At 35.3% G+C, this 17,126-nt stretch overlaps 2 protein-coding genes across 2 annotated transcripts; both read right to left on the bottom strand.

Moving 5' to 3' along the window:
- Positions 1-725: 725 nt before the first annotated feature.
- LOC145603497 (vacuolar protein sorting-associated protein 22 homolog 1-like) lies at positions 726-7,981 on the bottom strand. Its single transcript, XM_081659412.1, has 7 exons — positions 7,810-7,981; positions 7,613-7,723; positions 6,272-6,407; positions 5,944-6,098; positions 5,436-5,543; positions 1,305-1,394; positions 726-1,213 (listed from the first exon to the last, which is right to left on the bottom strand). Exons 1-7 carry the CDS (start codon positions 7,858-7,860, stop codon positions 1,103-1,105), a joined length of 762 nt encoding a protein of 253 aa, XP_081515538.1. The 5' UTR covers positions 7,861-7,981; the 3' UTR covers positions 726-1,102.
- Positions 7,982-9,519: 1,538 nt separating this feature from the next.
- On the bottom strand, positions 9,520-16,814 carry LOC145605806 (putative folate-biopterin transporter 4). Its single transcript, XM_081661870.1, has 7 exons — positions 16,562-16,814; positions 14,083-14,210; positions 12,739-12,960; positions 12,074-12,532; positions 11,033-11,230; positions 10,770-10,907; positions 9,520-10,074 (listed from the first exon to the last, which is right to left on the bottom strand). The coding sequence occupies exons 1-7, from the start codon at positions 16,640-16,642 to the stop codon at positions 9,813-9,815; spliced, it is 1,488 nt and encodes a 495-aa protein (XP_081517996.1). The 5' UTR covers positions 16,643-16,814; the 3' UTR covers positions 9,520-9,812.
- Between the last annotated feature and the right edge of the window lie 312 nt (positions 16,815-17,126).

Raw genomic sequence — 17,126 nt, 5'->3', positions numbered from 1 at the left:
TCAATCCCACTTCAGGTCGAGTATGGGTAAAGTCGGAAAAATTTTGGATTTCGGGTCGATTTCGGATCACGAATCCGTTCATCATGTCAAGTCTAGGTAAATGAGCAAATATTTGTAAATGAAAAAATATATATATAAAAAGTATTATTTTATTAATTGCTCCAATTCTTATAGACACATATGCTAATGCTAATCCTTCATCAATAATAATACTAGTATCTTTAATTATCAACAAGTCCAGCCAAGATTGGAATACTAGATCTTCCAACTAAGTTCCTCATGAAACCCCCAACCATTCCAGTATCCCACCACATTCAATTATGCACTTCGAGTGGGGTGAATGTTGGATCAATTTTGGCAGTTTGGTGGCTGTGTGGCTGGTTTAGGGTGAGCTTTTGGTAAAAGGATGGGTGGTGGGTGAGTTTCTGGCAGGTAGGGTGGATGGGTGGGTGTTGTTGGTATTGGTGGTGAGAGGGTGGCTGTCGCTATTCATGTAGTGGGATGGCGGTGATTAATAATCTTCTTAATTTGCCTCTTACCACTGTAATTAACCCCTTTAAAAGTTGTCTTGGGAAATGTACAAGAGAGTTTTTGCACAAAATATGAGATTCCTCCAATTTAAGCACTTTTAATCTGCTGTATACATACATGCCATTTTTTACTAGATTGTGACAATTTTAATGCATAAACAATGGAAGAAAAGACATGGTCTTGTGAGAAAGAAGTAAGATGACAAAGGTCTGACTTTTATAGATTTATACGAAGTATGAAGTATTATGTAGTGTATATGGAGGCCCAGAAAAGGCAATACTAACTCCTGTTGCTACATTGTTGAAAGGCGAACAAGATGGTACGATGGCTTTAGGACTGGGTCATCTATAATGTCAGCCGTAACATCGTTAAAAGACCACAATCCTTAATGGAGACAACCACGTTCACTTTAGAGTTGAGCATACCACAAATTTTACATTCACATCAAAAAGGAGTTGATGTTATAAAGTTAGGGTCCAATAAGTGGAACTGTAGAAGGCTGCCCCAGTCATGTTTTATGACGGCTATTATCCATGTTGATGTTGTGCTCCCCTTGAAATATACTGAGAGATCACATTGCGATAGTATCCGCTTCCACAACAGCGGAGATGGAAGACACACAAAGAAACCAGTATCGTCGTTTGCCATCTTTGTGGCCGTCATCAATCATTGCAAGACCTTCCTGCAATCACAAACACAATTCCCTAAGCACCAGCTGAAAGTTTTGTAACTTAAGTAAAACTGAGATCAGAAGGCAAAGAATAAAGACTTGCCTCTAACAATGTATCAAGAGCATCAGTTGCACGCCCTGCTGACCAAGAAAGTCGCCTTTCTACCTCCTCTACGGTCACATAACCTTGAGCCTAAAAGTGATATACAATACAAATTGATCAGTCATTTAGATAATACATAAAATTTATATGAGCACAGCTTTTCAGATGAGATGAAGCGTTCAGCCATCTCAGTTTGACAACTTTTACATGATTGTAAGACTTGCATCAGCTACCTGAAACTAACACATAAAATGACCACCATTCATATGCTTTATCTATCCACTGCCTTTTTATTCTTTAAGGCATATGAAGATGCAACTATTTATCAAGAAGTTTCTAAATCCGAACTAGGAAGAATATGCAAACGTAAGTTCAGAACAGTGTTAAGATATATGTAACCTAGAAAGTATAAAACGAAAAACAAACACAAACCTCCACAGCAATGAAATAGGATGATAACAGGATATAATGTTTTCAGCTCAAGTTAATATTTTAGAACTGTTAATCTACACCTCTTCAAAGTAGAATCTTAATGATGCTAGATCTATCCACCTTAACAACAGGAGGCAGCATGAACAGAAGCCAAAGAAGGACCAGTAAAAATACTAAAAAGCACAAGATTCCCCAAACTGATTGATGACAGGGATGGATTGAGCATACCAGAAAATAGTGGAGACTTGGAATCATAAGAGAAAATAAATACTACGTAAAATATTATCTCTAGGTACGACAATTAGTGCAGGCATAATCTGCAATATAATATAAACTTAAGGATTTTGTAAGGGAGAAGCAACTAAGAAGGCTCTACCAGCAAATTCAATGCAGAAGCTATTATCACTTTGAAGATAAGTAAAGTGTCATTCTAAAATAGAAGAGGCTATGACAACTGATGATTTAGTGTAGTTACCCTTCTCATGAACTTCAAAACCAATCTCGGAGTCCAGATAATAGTTTGAGAGCTTGTATCATGGTTTGTGAATCAAATTTCTTGTTGGTTGGCTAGCTAGCAGCATTTATGGGCGTAGACAATGTAATAACTTTAATAATGACCACAATTAATTTATGGGTTTTGAAACAGGATTTGCAATTCAGACTGGCCCACCCCAGGAACCAGGCAAGACCAGGTGATGAACTAGCTAGTCTTACACATGCCTTGTAATTTTCTTCTTTAACAATTTTTATGAGACACAGGGAAAAAGGGAAATTTTTTAGCTTCCCCTGGGGTCTCTGGGCTGAGTTAAGTATAACATATTCCAGAAAGAACATTGTTGGGAGATGAATTATCCAACGATAAACAAACACAATAAGTGCGTGAATCAATAGATAATAACACCAGAATAAAGAGTCTTTTGTTTTTGTAGAAGTTGCATTTAACCACCAAAAAGGTAATTAGTGCCCTTGGAAGAAACACATAAGATAGCATACTTTTTAAGTACTTCTTTTAGTGCTGTCATAGCACCTAATAAATCTCATTTCTCCCTTTAACATCCCACTCCCCCCCCCCCCCCCCCCCCCCCGCACACACACACACACACACAAAAAAGGGCAGATTAGAGCATAAATAAAGAGTGTATCTCTCCGTTAAAATGTTAATGACAGGTCAGGTTTTTTTCTTCTAACATGATATGGCCAAATAAAAAGGATATAAGGATTTCACACAATTGAGATTATGAATCCTGAGAAATACATCCACCCTACCAATAATACAGCATTACAGCACCACGAAAAAGAACCATTTAAAATTAAAAAGATTCTAACAACTTAAGATCCAGGTTCTCTGACTGAAATTTTGTTTGTCAAATACTCAAAAGTACAGCACTACAGCTACAGCTTCAGAATTTTTTGAAAAAGGAACAATATGAGTTTATGAAGTCAACCATAGTTCATTCTATGGTCAATTCATCACCAGATGTATCCACACTAGACATTTGCAACCTTGACTATTATATTGTAGAGCTCGTTATCAATCAGCAGTCTAAGAGGGAAAAGGCATATCAATTCATATCAGTTACCAATTGAACGAATAGGAAAGGAATGAGGCTGTATGTACTTCTGAGTCAGGTTTCCCTACAAGGTGATAGAGCTCAAGCCTATGGTAGAAGTGAGGACTAAATTCAAACAGGTAGACAAAACCAGATCAAGTTAGCCAAATCTATGGGAGACTGATAAAGAGAAACATTCAAGTCTCTAGATACAAATCTAGTCAACCTATCACCAAGCTTTGAAAGAGTGCATGCTGATAATTGCAAGTATACATCACATGGGAGTAATTTGGAAATCAAAACAATGTGGAGAAGCAAGGGTAGGACATTGCCGAAAGCAAAATTTCCTAGGCCAACATTAATTCCTTTTCCATATTTATTTTACTTATCAAAAATCTAAGCAAAAATATAGATATATCAGTGGTCCAGCAGTCTTATAGAACATCATTCTACAAAACTATGAACACTTTCTCCAGTGAATGGGTGATAGGTAAGTTTAAATGTTTAATTTTTCCATTTCAACACTGCTAAGAACAATGTGTCTCACTGTATAGGACCATAGCTGTAATACCTTCTAAGATCCAAATCAATTATAATCATTAATTCTTATTTAGTTTGCAGTAACCAACATCTTAGCTTTATAAGCCCTGAGTAAACAAAATAAAAAAATATTAAGGGGAGTTTTTATTCCACAATCCTGTTTTACTTCCCAAAAAAGAGATTTTGTTTTTTTTTTCCCCTAATGAGTTGGTTCATATATGTCCATAGAAAGTCTCTTTCTATGATATTTGATGTCAAATAAACTGCGAGATTTTTTTTTTTCTCCTGACTTTCTTCAAACTTCCTCATTTGAACTCTAATAATGCATCTGATGAGTAATTGAGTACCATTTATCGCTCCAAACAACTGAGCACAATAAATTTAAATACAGTGAATTAAGTAGCCAATCTGGCCATAAATGAAATACCCCATCAATATTTTACATTCTCCTCTTCCCTTCCTCTCTAGCTCTTGCAAACTAGTCTTACGTTGTTTCTTCACAAGAAGGCTCGGAACAGTCAGAAGTCAAAATAAAAACCCCAGACAGACTGCAATCAATCATAATACAAGACCATGATTTTATACTTAAAACTTGTGGAAGAAAGCCAGTCTGTAAATTAACACCTATATCATACAAATTTGATTATTATTGATTTATTGGAACCACATTGGGCATAGCTAGGATATTATCATATGCTCCATGCCTCCATTAGAGTGTGAGGCATAAAAAATTTGCATATCTAACCTACTGAGCTAGAAATGGCAGGATGATTTAAATGGGTAAGAAAATGTCAAAATCCTTAAAATGCACTGAATTGCGATTTTGGAATGTGTTGGCAGGAAATTAAGAGATATTCTATCTTGTCTTTTTAAGAGCACATAGAATGCCAAGGAATCTCCAAATTGGCTCTTCTAACTTTCTTCCATTCCCTTTCCTCAGAAAGAACTCTAACAATGATAAGACTCTTCAAATTGACACCAACATTTTCCCTTCCATTTCATGGTTCTCAACACTCCAAGAGATAAGAAACATATCAGGCAGAGATCCTTGTGGAAGAGACCCTCCCTGCGTCTTTGTCTCCATTATTGCTTAGTATAAAAGAACCCATGAATTCAAAATCTAAAAGCTCTGATGTATATTCTCTAAGCAAGGAAGTGTACACACTTTCTGCCTACTTTATATTTGATTAAAAAATCAGTCTGTTCAAATACACCATCTCCTACTGTTCACTCCAGGCTTCTCAATATATTATTTATTAGTTAGAGATAACACAGTTTCTAAAGTAGGTCCCAGGGGAAGATAACCATCAATCCATACCCAGAGTCAATTATACACTGCCATTATAGACTATATCATGAAAATAATTTCATACACATGAAACAAATTAGCAGTATCAAAGTACAATTCCAAGTTTCAAGCAGGTATACAGTCCTACAAGCAAATCTCTGATAGGTAGGCTTTTGATATCAGTATCCACACACAACATATTTACAATATTACATGAACGAAAGGAAATTTTAGAGTAATAAGTGTAGATTGTAGACTAAACGATAAAATCACACATAGTATAAAATAAGCAATTTGCAAGAAAAAGACGATTAAAAAAACCTGAGCAAGCTCCAAGATTTCATTGTGATCCTTGTTCAACTCAGTTGGAACAGACCGAATGAGCTTTTTCTTGCCAACAGATATCACCTCGAACCCACTACCTAAAACCTAAAAATGGGCATGACACATGTAAGACTATTGCAATCACCCTGCATTATGAGTAGAAATGTACAAATTGAAAGCACAATCGAGTAGATTGAAGTCCTTAAATAACTAAAGTTAATTGAAGTCCTTCATCAGGACAGGATGGAATGCTCAAATCAACAGTCATATGAGTAATTATTTAAATTAATACCAAATTTTGATAAAAGCCACTTTAATTATACATGCTGCATTAGCTAGGACAGTTCCCATAACAAGTGCAATCAAGTAAAAAAAACAATAATGTTGAAGCTCACATCGACAGCCATGTGCACTTGCTGCACAATATCATAAGTACATGTATGCATTTTATTTACACATTTTGACCAAAAGGGCAAGTTCTAGCTATATAAGCAACTTTCAATACCTTCAGCTTAGATATAGCACGTAAACAGTCATCTTCTGATACAGGTTCACGGGCATTTTTCCGTTTCAAACGTAGCAGGTCTAATAGCTCCTGCAAGTTTATCAAGCCTCCATTGAGCGATCTAGTGGCCAAGCATATTTCAACAATTTGCACCCCTTTCTAGGCAACAAATAGATGTATCAGATAATACTAGACATGATCAAAAATACATTATGATCACACCAAAAGCATAGGCAGCTATAATAATTGATAAAGCTACAGTAAATATATTAAATTGAATGGTCGACATATGAATCATACAAAAGAGCTAAGATAGCATGACACTCACCAAGTTCATAATAAAAGTCACCAATCCCCAAAAGCTCAGCCCAGAAACCCTTGTTTGAGGCAAGAGGATCCACCCCTACTTTAGAGCACATCTCATGAAATTGGGCTCTAAATGTCGGGTTTTTCCGTATATCATTCTGCACACAAATGAAAATGAAATTACAATATCAGCTCTGTTTTATGCCAATTTGCACTGTTTAGACTTTAGAAGGATCCTTTAGCATTCAATTTTTGATAGTTCAAGGTCCCAAGTACAAACTTAGTGGTATACTAAACCTGAAGAGTCAAGACCAAGTACCCAGTAGTCCTAAACTCCTAGTGTCTTTCGTCAATCAATGACAGTGAATGTTAAAGAGAGGGGCCAACATGCCCTTCCCTCATCACCCTGACCCCACCCCCCTCAATACACGCACACGCATATGAACTATCATATACTCCAATGCTTAGCGCCTTAGCTTATCTGCCTCACTATTCAGTAAAAATCAATATCTAGTATAAGTATATCCAGTCAAATTTTCATATCATACTACGTCACTTCATCTGACTCGAGAAATCAGATTTGAATCCAAGAGATTATAGATTAATGGAAGCTTCTGAAACAAGAACTTGATCCCTTTCCCTAGAAAACATAGGAGATCAACAAATGGTGTTGTAGATGAATTCATTCAAATCTTTTGCATAACCGCAAATAATTTGGGTACTTTCAGTTCATTCAAGACATGAAACAACTCATCGAAGTGGTCCTGCACATTCTCAATCACCCCACCACACTTGCAGCATTATACCACACCCTAGCTTGCTGGAGCCCCATCAAACTAAGCAGTAGTCGGGAAAGGTCGGGACAGCTAAAGGCACTTCTCTATCTATCATAATAATTCTAAAACTCATAAACAACGAAAAAATTTCTCATCTTTTCCAAAAATTACCTTCATGTCATACTTTCTAGCATCTTTCTTTCCTTTCTGATGGGGTCCGAAATTTCGAAGGAATAACATTTTAAGCTATATACAGTATCTAGACAATCCAGTAAGTCAATTGCAGGTAGCTTATTCCCCTGCTCATCTTATAACTCATCTTCACATAAACAATTACAAAATTTATACTCAATGCTAAAAATCCCAATTTATTCCAATTAATTCCATCTAATTCCAGAAACAAATAAGATAAAAATCAAGAAATGGGGAAAACAAAATGTAATTCAAATCATACCATAAATTATTGCTAAAATAATTACTAAGAACATCAAAGAAATTCAAACAATACCACAAATTGTTGATAAAATAATAATTATAATAAATTAATAAGAATATCTAAAATTAATTAAAAACAGAAAACCAAAAACCTTATGTTTGCGGGCGAAATCCTCGAGCTGAGAGCGAAAAGTGGATAATTGCTCCTTCATAACATCGGTTTTCATGGAAGCAATATTTTCTCCAACCACTCGAAATTGATTCTGCAATATTATTCAAAATTAATATTTCAATTTCTTTTTTTGGATGTTGTGAAAATTAATCGAAGAAAATTGAATGATGGTCTAACCCTAGTAGCAGCAGATGACTGTAAACCTCCGATTCCCGGTCGCCGCCTCATTTTTCCGGCGAGATATCACACTCTTACGCCGATGAGAGAAAGAGAAAGAGAAAGAGGAGAGAGAATGTGTGTGTGAGTTCAGTTTACCGGTTTTACGGTTTTACCAGTCTGATTTTGATGCCAACGAATGATTAATTTGAGGAAACAGTCGACAACGTTTTTGACTCCTCTTGTTTTACAAAAACTCGCAATGGCATTTTCGTAATTATAAATAAATAGTTTTTTTTTTGAAGGAATTAAAATTACAAATTTAGGCGTAATTATAATTTATCATCATTTAGGTTGTACCGTTGTACTCCTTAATCCTTATGTCCCTTATTTATAATTTTACATGCCTATTTCCCATTTTTCACGGGAATTAAGGAACTGAGAGATTCCTTAAAACTTATGATCGGGAAATACAAAGTGTATGTGGGTTTAAAGAGAGACATAAAGAAATAAAAAGTACTGTAGTTGGTAATTATTGAAAAGATAGAGAAAGAAAGTGAGAAAATGATGTCAAAATATACGGAGTACAAAATAAACAAAAGAAAATTGATGACAACTCATTAAAAATGAGGGAATATTGTCAAAAAATATATTCTTAAAATATAAATAGGTATATAATTTTGAAACCAGAAAGTAAACTTGTCAATAAGGGATGGAGAGAGTAGTTGAAAAATATAATATCACATATTCTTAAGAGCAACTCCAATGACAAGCTAATTTGAAAATTAGCTTGCCATGCCACATAAGCTTTTAAGCTAATTATCATTTTAGCTACATTTTGCTCCAATGGCTAGCTATTAGCTTAGTAGTAGGTGTTGGATAGAAAATACATGGAAATAGCTTAATTGGTGCAATGAACATTTTATTTTGGAAAGTTTAATTCTCAAGCAAATTAGCTTGGCAAAGCTAATTTGCTTAGCCAAGCTAATTGAATTTTCTAGCTCCAATGGTCAAGCTAGTAGTTAGGGAATTATTGAAATTGCAAGCAAGTCCCTAGCTACAACCATTGGAGTTGCTCTAATGTGTGTTTACATGTAAATCAAGCTATGTAGATTTTTTATTTTTTTTAAAAAAAAAAAATACACAGTTTCAGTATCCATTCGTATTATGTGTGATGTAAACCATGCATGGAACAATGAAATTCGATTGTAATTTAAGTAATGTAATGGATAGTTTAGGGATTTCAGGTGAAAAACTACGGTAAATGACCCAATGAATGATATTAAGCAGGAAATTTCTCCGCATTGTGATTCTCTAGCTCTCTAGCGCCAAGGTTTCGCTAAATCAAGCCTTTAATCCTCTTCCATGTCGTTGTAACAAGCATTAGTCTCATCACAATCTTACTCTTTGCTTCATTTGACTGTGTATGCACAAAATTCTTGGTGTCTTAACATGGTTTGAAGTCTTATTTTTAAGAGGAAGCACAATTGGAGTATAAACAGGTACTTATCTTAGTTTGAGCTCATATGGATTTAATTCAAATTAATCCTAGCTAATAAATACGTAAATAATTTATAAGAAAAATGCTTAGATTATCGCAACTGCATCAGTTTCTATAATGCTGTGATTACTTGCATCACACTATGCATGAAGAAGTTACAGCTACATCTGATGAACAATTTACTTGTCCATGAACAATGATAAAACAATCAATAGAATTCCAGTGAAAAGCAGAACAGCCAGGCTGCAACTTCTCATAGCTAAACCTCAATAATTTACAACGAATCGTTGTACAAAATTTCCAAGAATAAAAATCTAGCTCTAGGCCAGAGTTATGAGACTACAACTCTACATTTTCTATGGTATATTGGTATATTGTGATCTCTCAACAATCTAAATAATAACGGTTTTGTACTGTGCTAGCTTTGGAAAGGGAGATAACAAAAGGCAAGTGAGAATGAAATTTAAGAGACATTGATGAATGTCTACCCTGTATTGAATATTAAGTTTCTAAGTTAACCTATCTATGTGGATAAGCCTGTGGCATCCTTAGGTATCAGAAAGAGAAAAGCCAGGGGGATGAAAGAACAAAAGAACTGTATAACAACGCCAAGAAGTAGGTTGTCAAAAGAGCCTGAAGAAATGTTCAAAATCGATGCCAACCAAGCACCTACAAATGAGCCTACAGTGGATCCAAAGTTGTTAATTGACATGAAGAGAGCAAACAAAGTCCCTTCAATGCCTGGAGGACACAGCTGTCCTGATAAAATCAGAAATGGCATCAACCTGTTTTCACATCAGAAATGAAACTATGTCATTATCACAAGATTCATAACATTTAAATTAAAGATGTAAAAAAGAGGAAAAGAAATCACTAAATTAACAAACAAGCATAGGTATTACTGACACAACTAGTACTCCATCAATCTCAACTGAATTGTTTTCCCCACAAATGAAACTAGATAAGAAACAGAGCAAAAATAACAATGTATTTTTTTTCCCCAACAAACACGCAGTACAAATATTTAGCATCACATGAAAGCAAAACTACAAGAGAAAGTTCCTTCCAAAAAAAAAAAAAAAAAAAAAAAACCTACAAGAGAAAGTCCAAAATCAAAAATAAGAATTTCAAAGTGAAATCAGAGTATAATGTTGTCCAATGTGACTGCAACAGACAGCAAAACTATGGGAGAAAGTCTGTAATCAAAAGTAAAATATTCAAAGTGGAATATGAGTATAACAATGTCCCATGCAACTACAATTGACTGGCTATGTGACTGCATCTCTCCCCTCCCAATTGGAAAATATGGGGACAAGCAGTAACTATATATGATCTCTAGTGACTGGAGGAATTAAACTAAAGATAGACAACACAAAATACAATATATAATGCAATGACGGAATGAGTCACCCAAGATGTAGAGTAAAATAGCAAAGACGATAATGCAGGTTCTAATATGCAAGTAAAAACAGAAGCTTACTTGAACTGGTTGATTGCGTCTGCAATTGCAGTCCCCCATAAGACCAGCATTTTATCTGAAATCCCATATGCAATATTTGCTCGAGAAACTAGAACCATGTCTATGACTATTAGCAAAGACAATGCAATCTGGGCCCACCTGCATAGCATTTTGAGAATCAGAGCATTAGACATATCACACAAACAGTCAGTATGTCTACAGAAAGGGAAGAGTGCAATAAACAAGAATAAGCATGTAGTTAATAATATTCACAAACTACTTACATAAGTGTTTTTTGTAACTTCTTTCTCTTCAAGTACTTATTGTAAATGGAAGTTCCAAGCATCAAGCCTAACCAGCCCACAACTCGTACATTTCCCAGGAAGGATGCATCCAAGTTCAACGATTCAGTCTGATAGTAGAACATGACAGTTGAGATGTTGGGGAGGGTAATGTGCGCCAAGAAAAACCAAGCCATGGGTCTACCCTTACAGTTGAAAACAATGATTAGAGGTTGAACACATACATCATGCATAATGATATTAAGATATCAACATGATTCACTCTAGTCACTCCACATGAGCACTAAAGTACTGACACTAAATATGATCTGATCAAGTCATTATGGTAAACTGGGAAAAAAAAGGTGTAATGCACCAGCATACACAAATTATTCTAAAGAGATGAAATTGAAATTTGACTAATAAACCTTAAGAACTGGAAGTTTAAACAGCAATTCAAAGGAAGAAGATGGAATTTGCATTACACTACAAAAATAAGAAAGATAGTACAAGCTTTCAAGAGGCTTGTTCTATACCTAACCAACATTCGAGGGGTGGAGCTCTCCTAAGTGTTTCCACTCTTAACAATATTCCACATAACCCCCTATCCCTCATCTTCCCTTATAAAAGCAAGCTCACTGCTAGCGTCCTCTCCAAGCTAATCCCAACAAACTTATAATGCACTACCTATTATGCAACTCCCCTTTAAGTCAGTTCATTACAAATGATGATTACTGGTCATGCCATTCTGAGAATTGAGAACGATATAGACATGCCATGGAAAGCAAGGACTGGTAAATTTACACAAGATTGACCAAACTTATATAAACCAAGTTCCCAATCAAGCCAAGATTTCACCCAATTGTCTAAAAAACTGAGCCAAACCATATCAACTCAGATCCCAGAAATCAAGGTAATATCTTTAAGCCACACAATCAAAGTCATTAACCTGTTGACGGTTATCTTATAAAATAGTTCAATACATGATGTTTAACTTGTTAAAAGTGCTATGGATAGTGTTGTTACTCCAAGCAGTTTCCTTACCTCAAAATGATTGGCTGCCTAAAAGCATTAAATAAACTGTAACAGGCTGCCTTCAATGAGTAAAGCCATTGTAATGCTAACGACTTATTCTTGACCTGTTTCTGAGATTTATTGGACGTAAAAGCTTTCTTTCTGTTCTTTTGGCTCTTCTTTCTCCTTGAAGTGCTAGTTTTGGAGAAACCATTCATTAAATGGTCCACATTTTCTGCATTATCATCACCATTACTCATTTGCAAGCTTGCTGAATTCATATCTTCACTTAATTCTTTGGAATTTGTAGCACTCTCCTCAACCAAACCCCAGGACACAAGCTGTAAAGCTGGAAGAATGGCAAACAACAGAAATATAGCATCTATATGCAAGTTACTCAGTACATATCCTCCCAATAAACTCCCAAAGATTCCTCCCAAAGCCATGGACATCCAAGAAATTGACTGAAGATCTCCAGCAAATGCAGCCCTATCAATGAAAAAAATTTGAAGTGAGACATGATTTAAGACAAAAAACATTAATACATACAAGTTTTTATTGCATCTGGGAGAAGCAAGCTGGCAAGCAATAGAGAAATATTATGATGCTTACAAGAGCTCTTTACTTTAAAGAGTTTAAACTAAATTTGGGTTGGCTCATGCAACTAGAGCAAACAATGACATTAACATACATACCGCTCAAACCTAACAGCTTCCGCAATCATTGCATCAGCCACAACATCAGCCATAGCAGATCCTATATTCTGTACTGTTAAAAAAATCATGAGTGGCACTTTGGACGATCTCAGTGAAGTATTTAGGCCTAAGATAATCCATGGCACTAGAGAAAGCACAGTCGAAATAAATAAGTAAGGAGTCCTTCTCCTCCCTCTTATGGGTATACAATCTGATATAATTCTGCAAATAAGAACAACCACAAGCATCAGCAACATAAACAACAACTTTACAGAATGCTCAAATGATATTATGTGAAGCAACTGGGGAATTTACTAGTTGATACCAAATCTGCTTGATCAAATTAGGCTAAATTATTACTTTACTAATGGAAAAATTAAATTTCTTGATTATATGTATTAAACGCGGGCCTGGGCCACACCTGCAAACAAGAGTGAGAGTTCACTTCACAAGTCCAAGGAGGTTCCATCCCAAAACCATATGGCAATAGGAGGAGTAGCCCCTTAGCCTTATAAAGTGATTAACTCTCTCATCTTAAACCAATGTGAGACACTTACATGTGGTAATACACTTCAACACTCCCCCTCACATGTAAGGTCCCTTTTTACTCAAGGATCACTTGATCCAATTTAACTTGGCCCAGAATACTTAATGCCATTAAAGGTCCCAAACCATGGGCCTGGCAATATACTCAAGCCATTGAAGGTCCCAAACCGTGGGCGTGGCTCTGATATCATATTAAACGCGAGCCTGGGCCACACCCGCAAACCAAGAGTGAGAATTCACTTCACAAGTCCAAGGAGGTTCCATCCCAAAACCATATGGCAGTAGGAGGAGTAGCCCCTTAGCCTTATAAAGTGATTAACTCTCTCATCTTAAACCAATGTGGGACACTCACATGTGGTGATACACTTCAACAATATGCATAATCAAGGGCATGCCAAAAAAAAATCCTTACTTTATCAACAAATTTTCTGAAACATCATAAAATCTTCATATGGATCAAACTACATATTCATCATACGGAATACTTGCATGAATGGACGATTAAATTATAAACAGCATTTTATTTGGAAAATTAAAAAAAAAAAAAAAATTAAATCATTGTAAGTGTTTTGCATTGACAATTCCCTCGTGGATTACCTTGTGCACAAGGAACCCCTGGCACACTATGCAAACATGAACATGTATACTTTGACTAAGCATGCATATACACATGCCAACAGCCCAACAACTCTATGCTTGTCTAAAACAAGTAGAAATGGAATATACAGGATTACAGGTACAACAAAGTCAGTTTCTATAGGAGTAGCATACTTATTAGAAGGAATGATAAAATCATACCCATATAATGGTTTTATGCTCCAAGGAAAAAATGCTACAGAAGTTACAAACTGGGATGCTGAGGGAGACAGCTTCAAATCGTCCTTTAGATGATAAGAAGCTGCTGTCCACACAAAGGATCTAAAACCCTGCATTTACATTTTCAAGGACATATTTTAAAAACCAGGAACTGTAGGATTTAGAAACATGACAAAAGTCGATCATAAATAACAACAAAGATGATTCAGCAGCATTCCCGCAGAAGTCCCAGGCCCCAACATTACAAGATCCCCCCACACCCACACACACAATTTAAAAATAAAAAAAAAATAATAATAAAAAAAAAAAGGGAAAACCAAAATCACATAAACAGACAAACGGGAAGAGGAATTTGTATTTCCTCTATTTTCCAATGCTTAAAAAGAACACTCCTGTCAGAACATAATTCACCATTCTTTCTTGTGTCTAAGTGGAAGACATACAAAGAGTAAAAGGTTGATAACTGATAAAACCATCAATTTAGCAAAAACGAAAAGCAACTTAACTGCACTCTTAAGGAGAGAAAATATATACATTATATCACCTTTAAATAAGTCTACTGCAAAATAAAACATCAGATATCAGCAATTAGTGTAAATTGTTTACTGGCATCATCCTAGAAGAAATATGTACCCCTCACAAAAAGGTTACACTCACCAGCAGAAAGTTTTAAAAAATATCTGCTCATGCTTTATTCAATAACTGGTATTAGTGAAAAAAATTCATGTCGTCTTCTGAACCAACATACAAGAGCAGACTAAGAAAGGATTTGACCGCCTCAATATTGTTATTAACAACTAATTGCTGGTGTTGCGGAGCTAGCTACGGCAACAATAAAAGGACAGAGTGAAAAACACTTGAAAATTAAAGGGATATGTATCTCAACAGACCTATGTCCACAAGGACACTAGTAGAAGGGAGCAAACACCCAGTAACTATCTCCTTACATACATACAGATTTTTTTTATAATTATCAAAGCTCTGCCAACTATCAAGCAAATAGAAATATGAGGCCTAATTGACATTATAACCATTAAACAATTGGGAAAATATATTAATCATCACTAACATTAAGTGAGGAACCTGCTTAATAAGATTAAGTGCTCGCAAACACAAGGGCTGGCCTTAATTAATCATTTTTGCATTTCCTAATATCACCCTCTAAACTGGCTTAGGATGACTTTTTCTTCAACATCTTCACCCTCACGCCAATGACAACATCTCTCTTGGTTGTAAAATCCAATACCGACTTACATATACTACAAGCTTGCCCATTTGGGTAGCCTATCTAAGCTTTATTAGTTTCTAGATTAAAAAAAATGGACATATACCACAAGCCACACTTACATATGCACCAAGCCCTATGATGACTCACTAAACATCTAAAACCTTATCAAAATTTTCAAATCATTGAAATCCTTCAACACTTCATAGTTGATACATCAAAGCTACCAGTGCCAATGTCCTCCGTTCACAGCTAATTTCTCGCCCTTCCAAAGCATCAATGTGTCACCAAGTCAAGCATAAAATGTTGAGTCCTATATATTGGAATCACCTAAGGTCTAATCTAATTCATTTCAGAAGAATATTAGAAGCTATCACCCCAGCAACTACTTTTGTGAGAACATAAGTATCAAAGGATGATTAAGTTTACAAGTCACTGTATCCATTTGTAAACATTACATCCCACCCTCTACATGCTATGGAATAACATAACATTGTAGCATGCTAAATTGAAGTACCAACCAAAATTCTTCTACAAGACTCAAAACAATTTCATACATATTCCTACAAGGCTATGAATATGCATCTCCACTAGTCTTGATCCCATCTAAAAGCAACCAAACATTCCCATCAAAATTTAAAAGTACCACCATCCACCAACAACATCCACCATGGTAATTTTTTAGAAACACGGCGGTTGCATGGGAAATTGGGAATTGAAGTGGGAATCTCTCTACCTCCTGAACCCCTATACTTTCTAAATCATTAAAAATATATTCTTCTACCCCATCTCAAGATTGGCCGATTTAACTGTGATTTGCTTAACTTTAACCAATTCAAATAGGCCAACTATAGTAGATAAGCCATCTACTATGATCTTAATATAAGTATGTCACTTCACAACTCCAACTACATACTACTTCAAGCCAAAATCATTAAATCACAACGACTTTTCCTATAAATTGGCAACTTTAATAATCAAGTAGCAATAACAATGAACATTATCAATCCTAAGTCTAAAACACAAACCCAGAACCACATAATCGCAACTTTACCCCAGATATATCTAAATTTAACAACAATATAAAAAATAAATAAATAAATAAAATAAAACCATACCCCATTTCTTAAAACTAAAATGTCATCATACATTCATACCCAGTTAAAATAACAATCAAATTTCCCAAAAAAATAATCAACCCAGAATAAAATGATGAAAATCATAGAAAATATTAACCTGGGTAAAGTAGATCAAACAAATGAGCCATATGAAAGAAGCCCCAAAGGCGGATTTGAGCTGCTTCGACCAATCTATCATCGTCGATTTTATTTTTGCGCCAAATGATCAGTGTCTAGACCTTTGATTATAACTGCATGAACCCCAGAAGTTAAAATTAAACAATACGAGTAATAATTACTGGGATTTTTTTTAACAATTCTTTTCATAAACTCGTCAAATTCATCAGCATTTGAAGTTTTTCTGGTGCGAACTGTTTTCTGGCGATATAACGAGCGAAGTTAGTTTTTATTTTTATAAAAAGGGAAAAGAGTTGTAAGAACATTACGTGGCGGATAATCATTGGGTGTTGTTAGTTGTTCTCTCACTTTCATTGGTTTGTTGCATAAAGTATTTGTTACGAATACGGATTACGGTCCAACTTCGTGAAAACTTGAGAACTAACATATTGACATTATGGGGAGCAATTTGGGGTACACTAAGTTTACAAAAAAATTTGTACACCATTAATTATATTGGTTAAAATGGAATTTTTTTTGGTGGAATATCTAAATTTTCATTTAAA

Source organism: Chenopodium album, chromosome 22 (genome assembly GCF_948465745.1).
Source record: "Chenopodium album chromosome 22, dcCheAlbu1.1, whole genome shotgun sequence".
NCBI lineage: Eukaryota > Viridiplantae > Streptophyta > Magnoliopsida > Caryophyllales > Amaranthaceae > Chenopodium > Chenopodium album.
Note: the sequence above shows the minus strand (reverse complement) of the source record. Positions and strands in the feature narration are given on the sequence as shown.

Bases quoted from the DNA above. Each gene is read 5' to 3' on its own strand.
- LOC145603497 (XM_081659412.1), bottom strand. From the start codon at position 7,860: ATGAGGCGGCGACCGGGAATCGGAGGTTTACAGTCATCTGCTGCTACT. The intron at 7,724-7,809 runs GTTAGACCATCA...ATAATATTGCAG, and splicing joins AGTCATCTGCTGCTACTAGG to AATCAATTTCGAGTGGTTGG. The intron at 1,214-1,304 runs GCAAGTCTTTAT...TTGTGATTGCAG, and splicing joins CTCTTGATACATTGTTAGAG to GAAGGTCTTGCAATGATTGA.
- LOC145605806 (XM_081661870.1), bottom strand. From the start codon at position 16,642: ATGATAGATTGGTCGAAGCAGCTCAAATCCGCCTTTGGGGCTTCTTTC. The intron at 12,533-12,738 runs GTATGTATGTTA...TTTCATTGATAG, and splicing joins GAAGCTGTTAGGTTTGAGCG to GGCTGCATTTGCTGGAGATC. The intron at 11,231-12,073 runs GTAAGGAAACTG...CTGTAAGGGTAG, and splicing joins AGGCAGCCAATCATTTTGAG to ACCCATGGCTTGGTTTTTCT.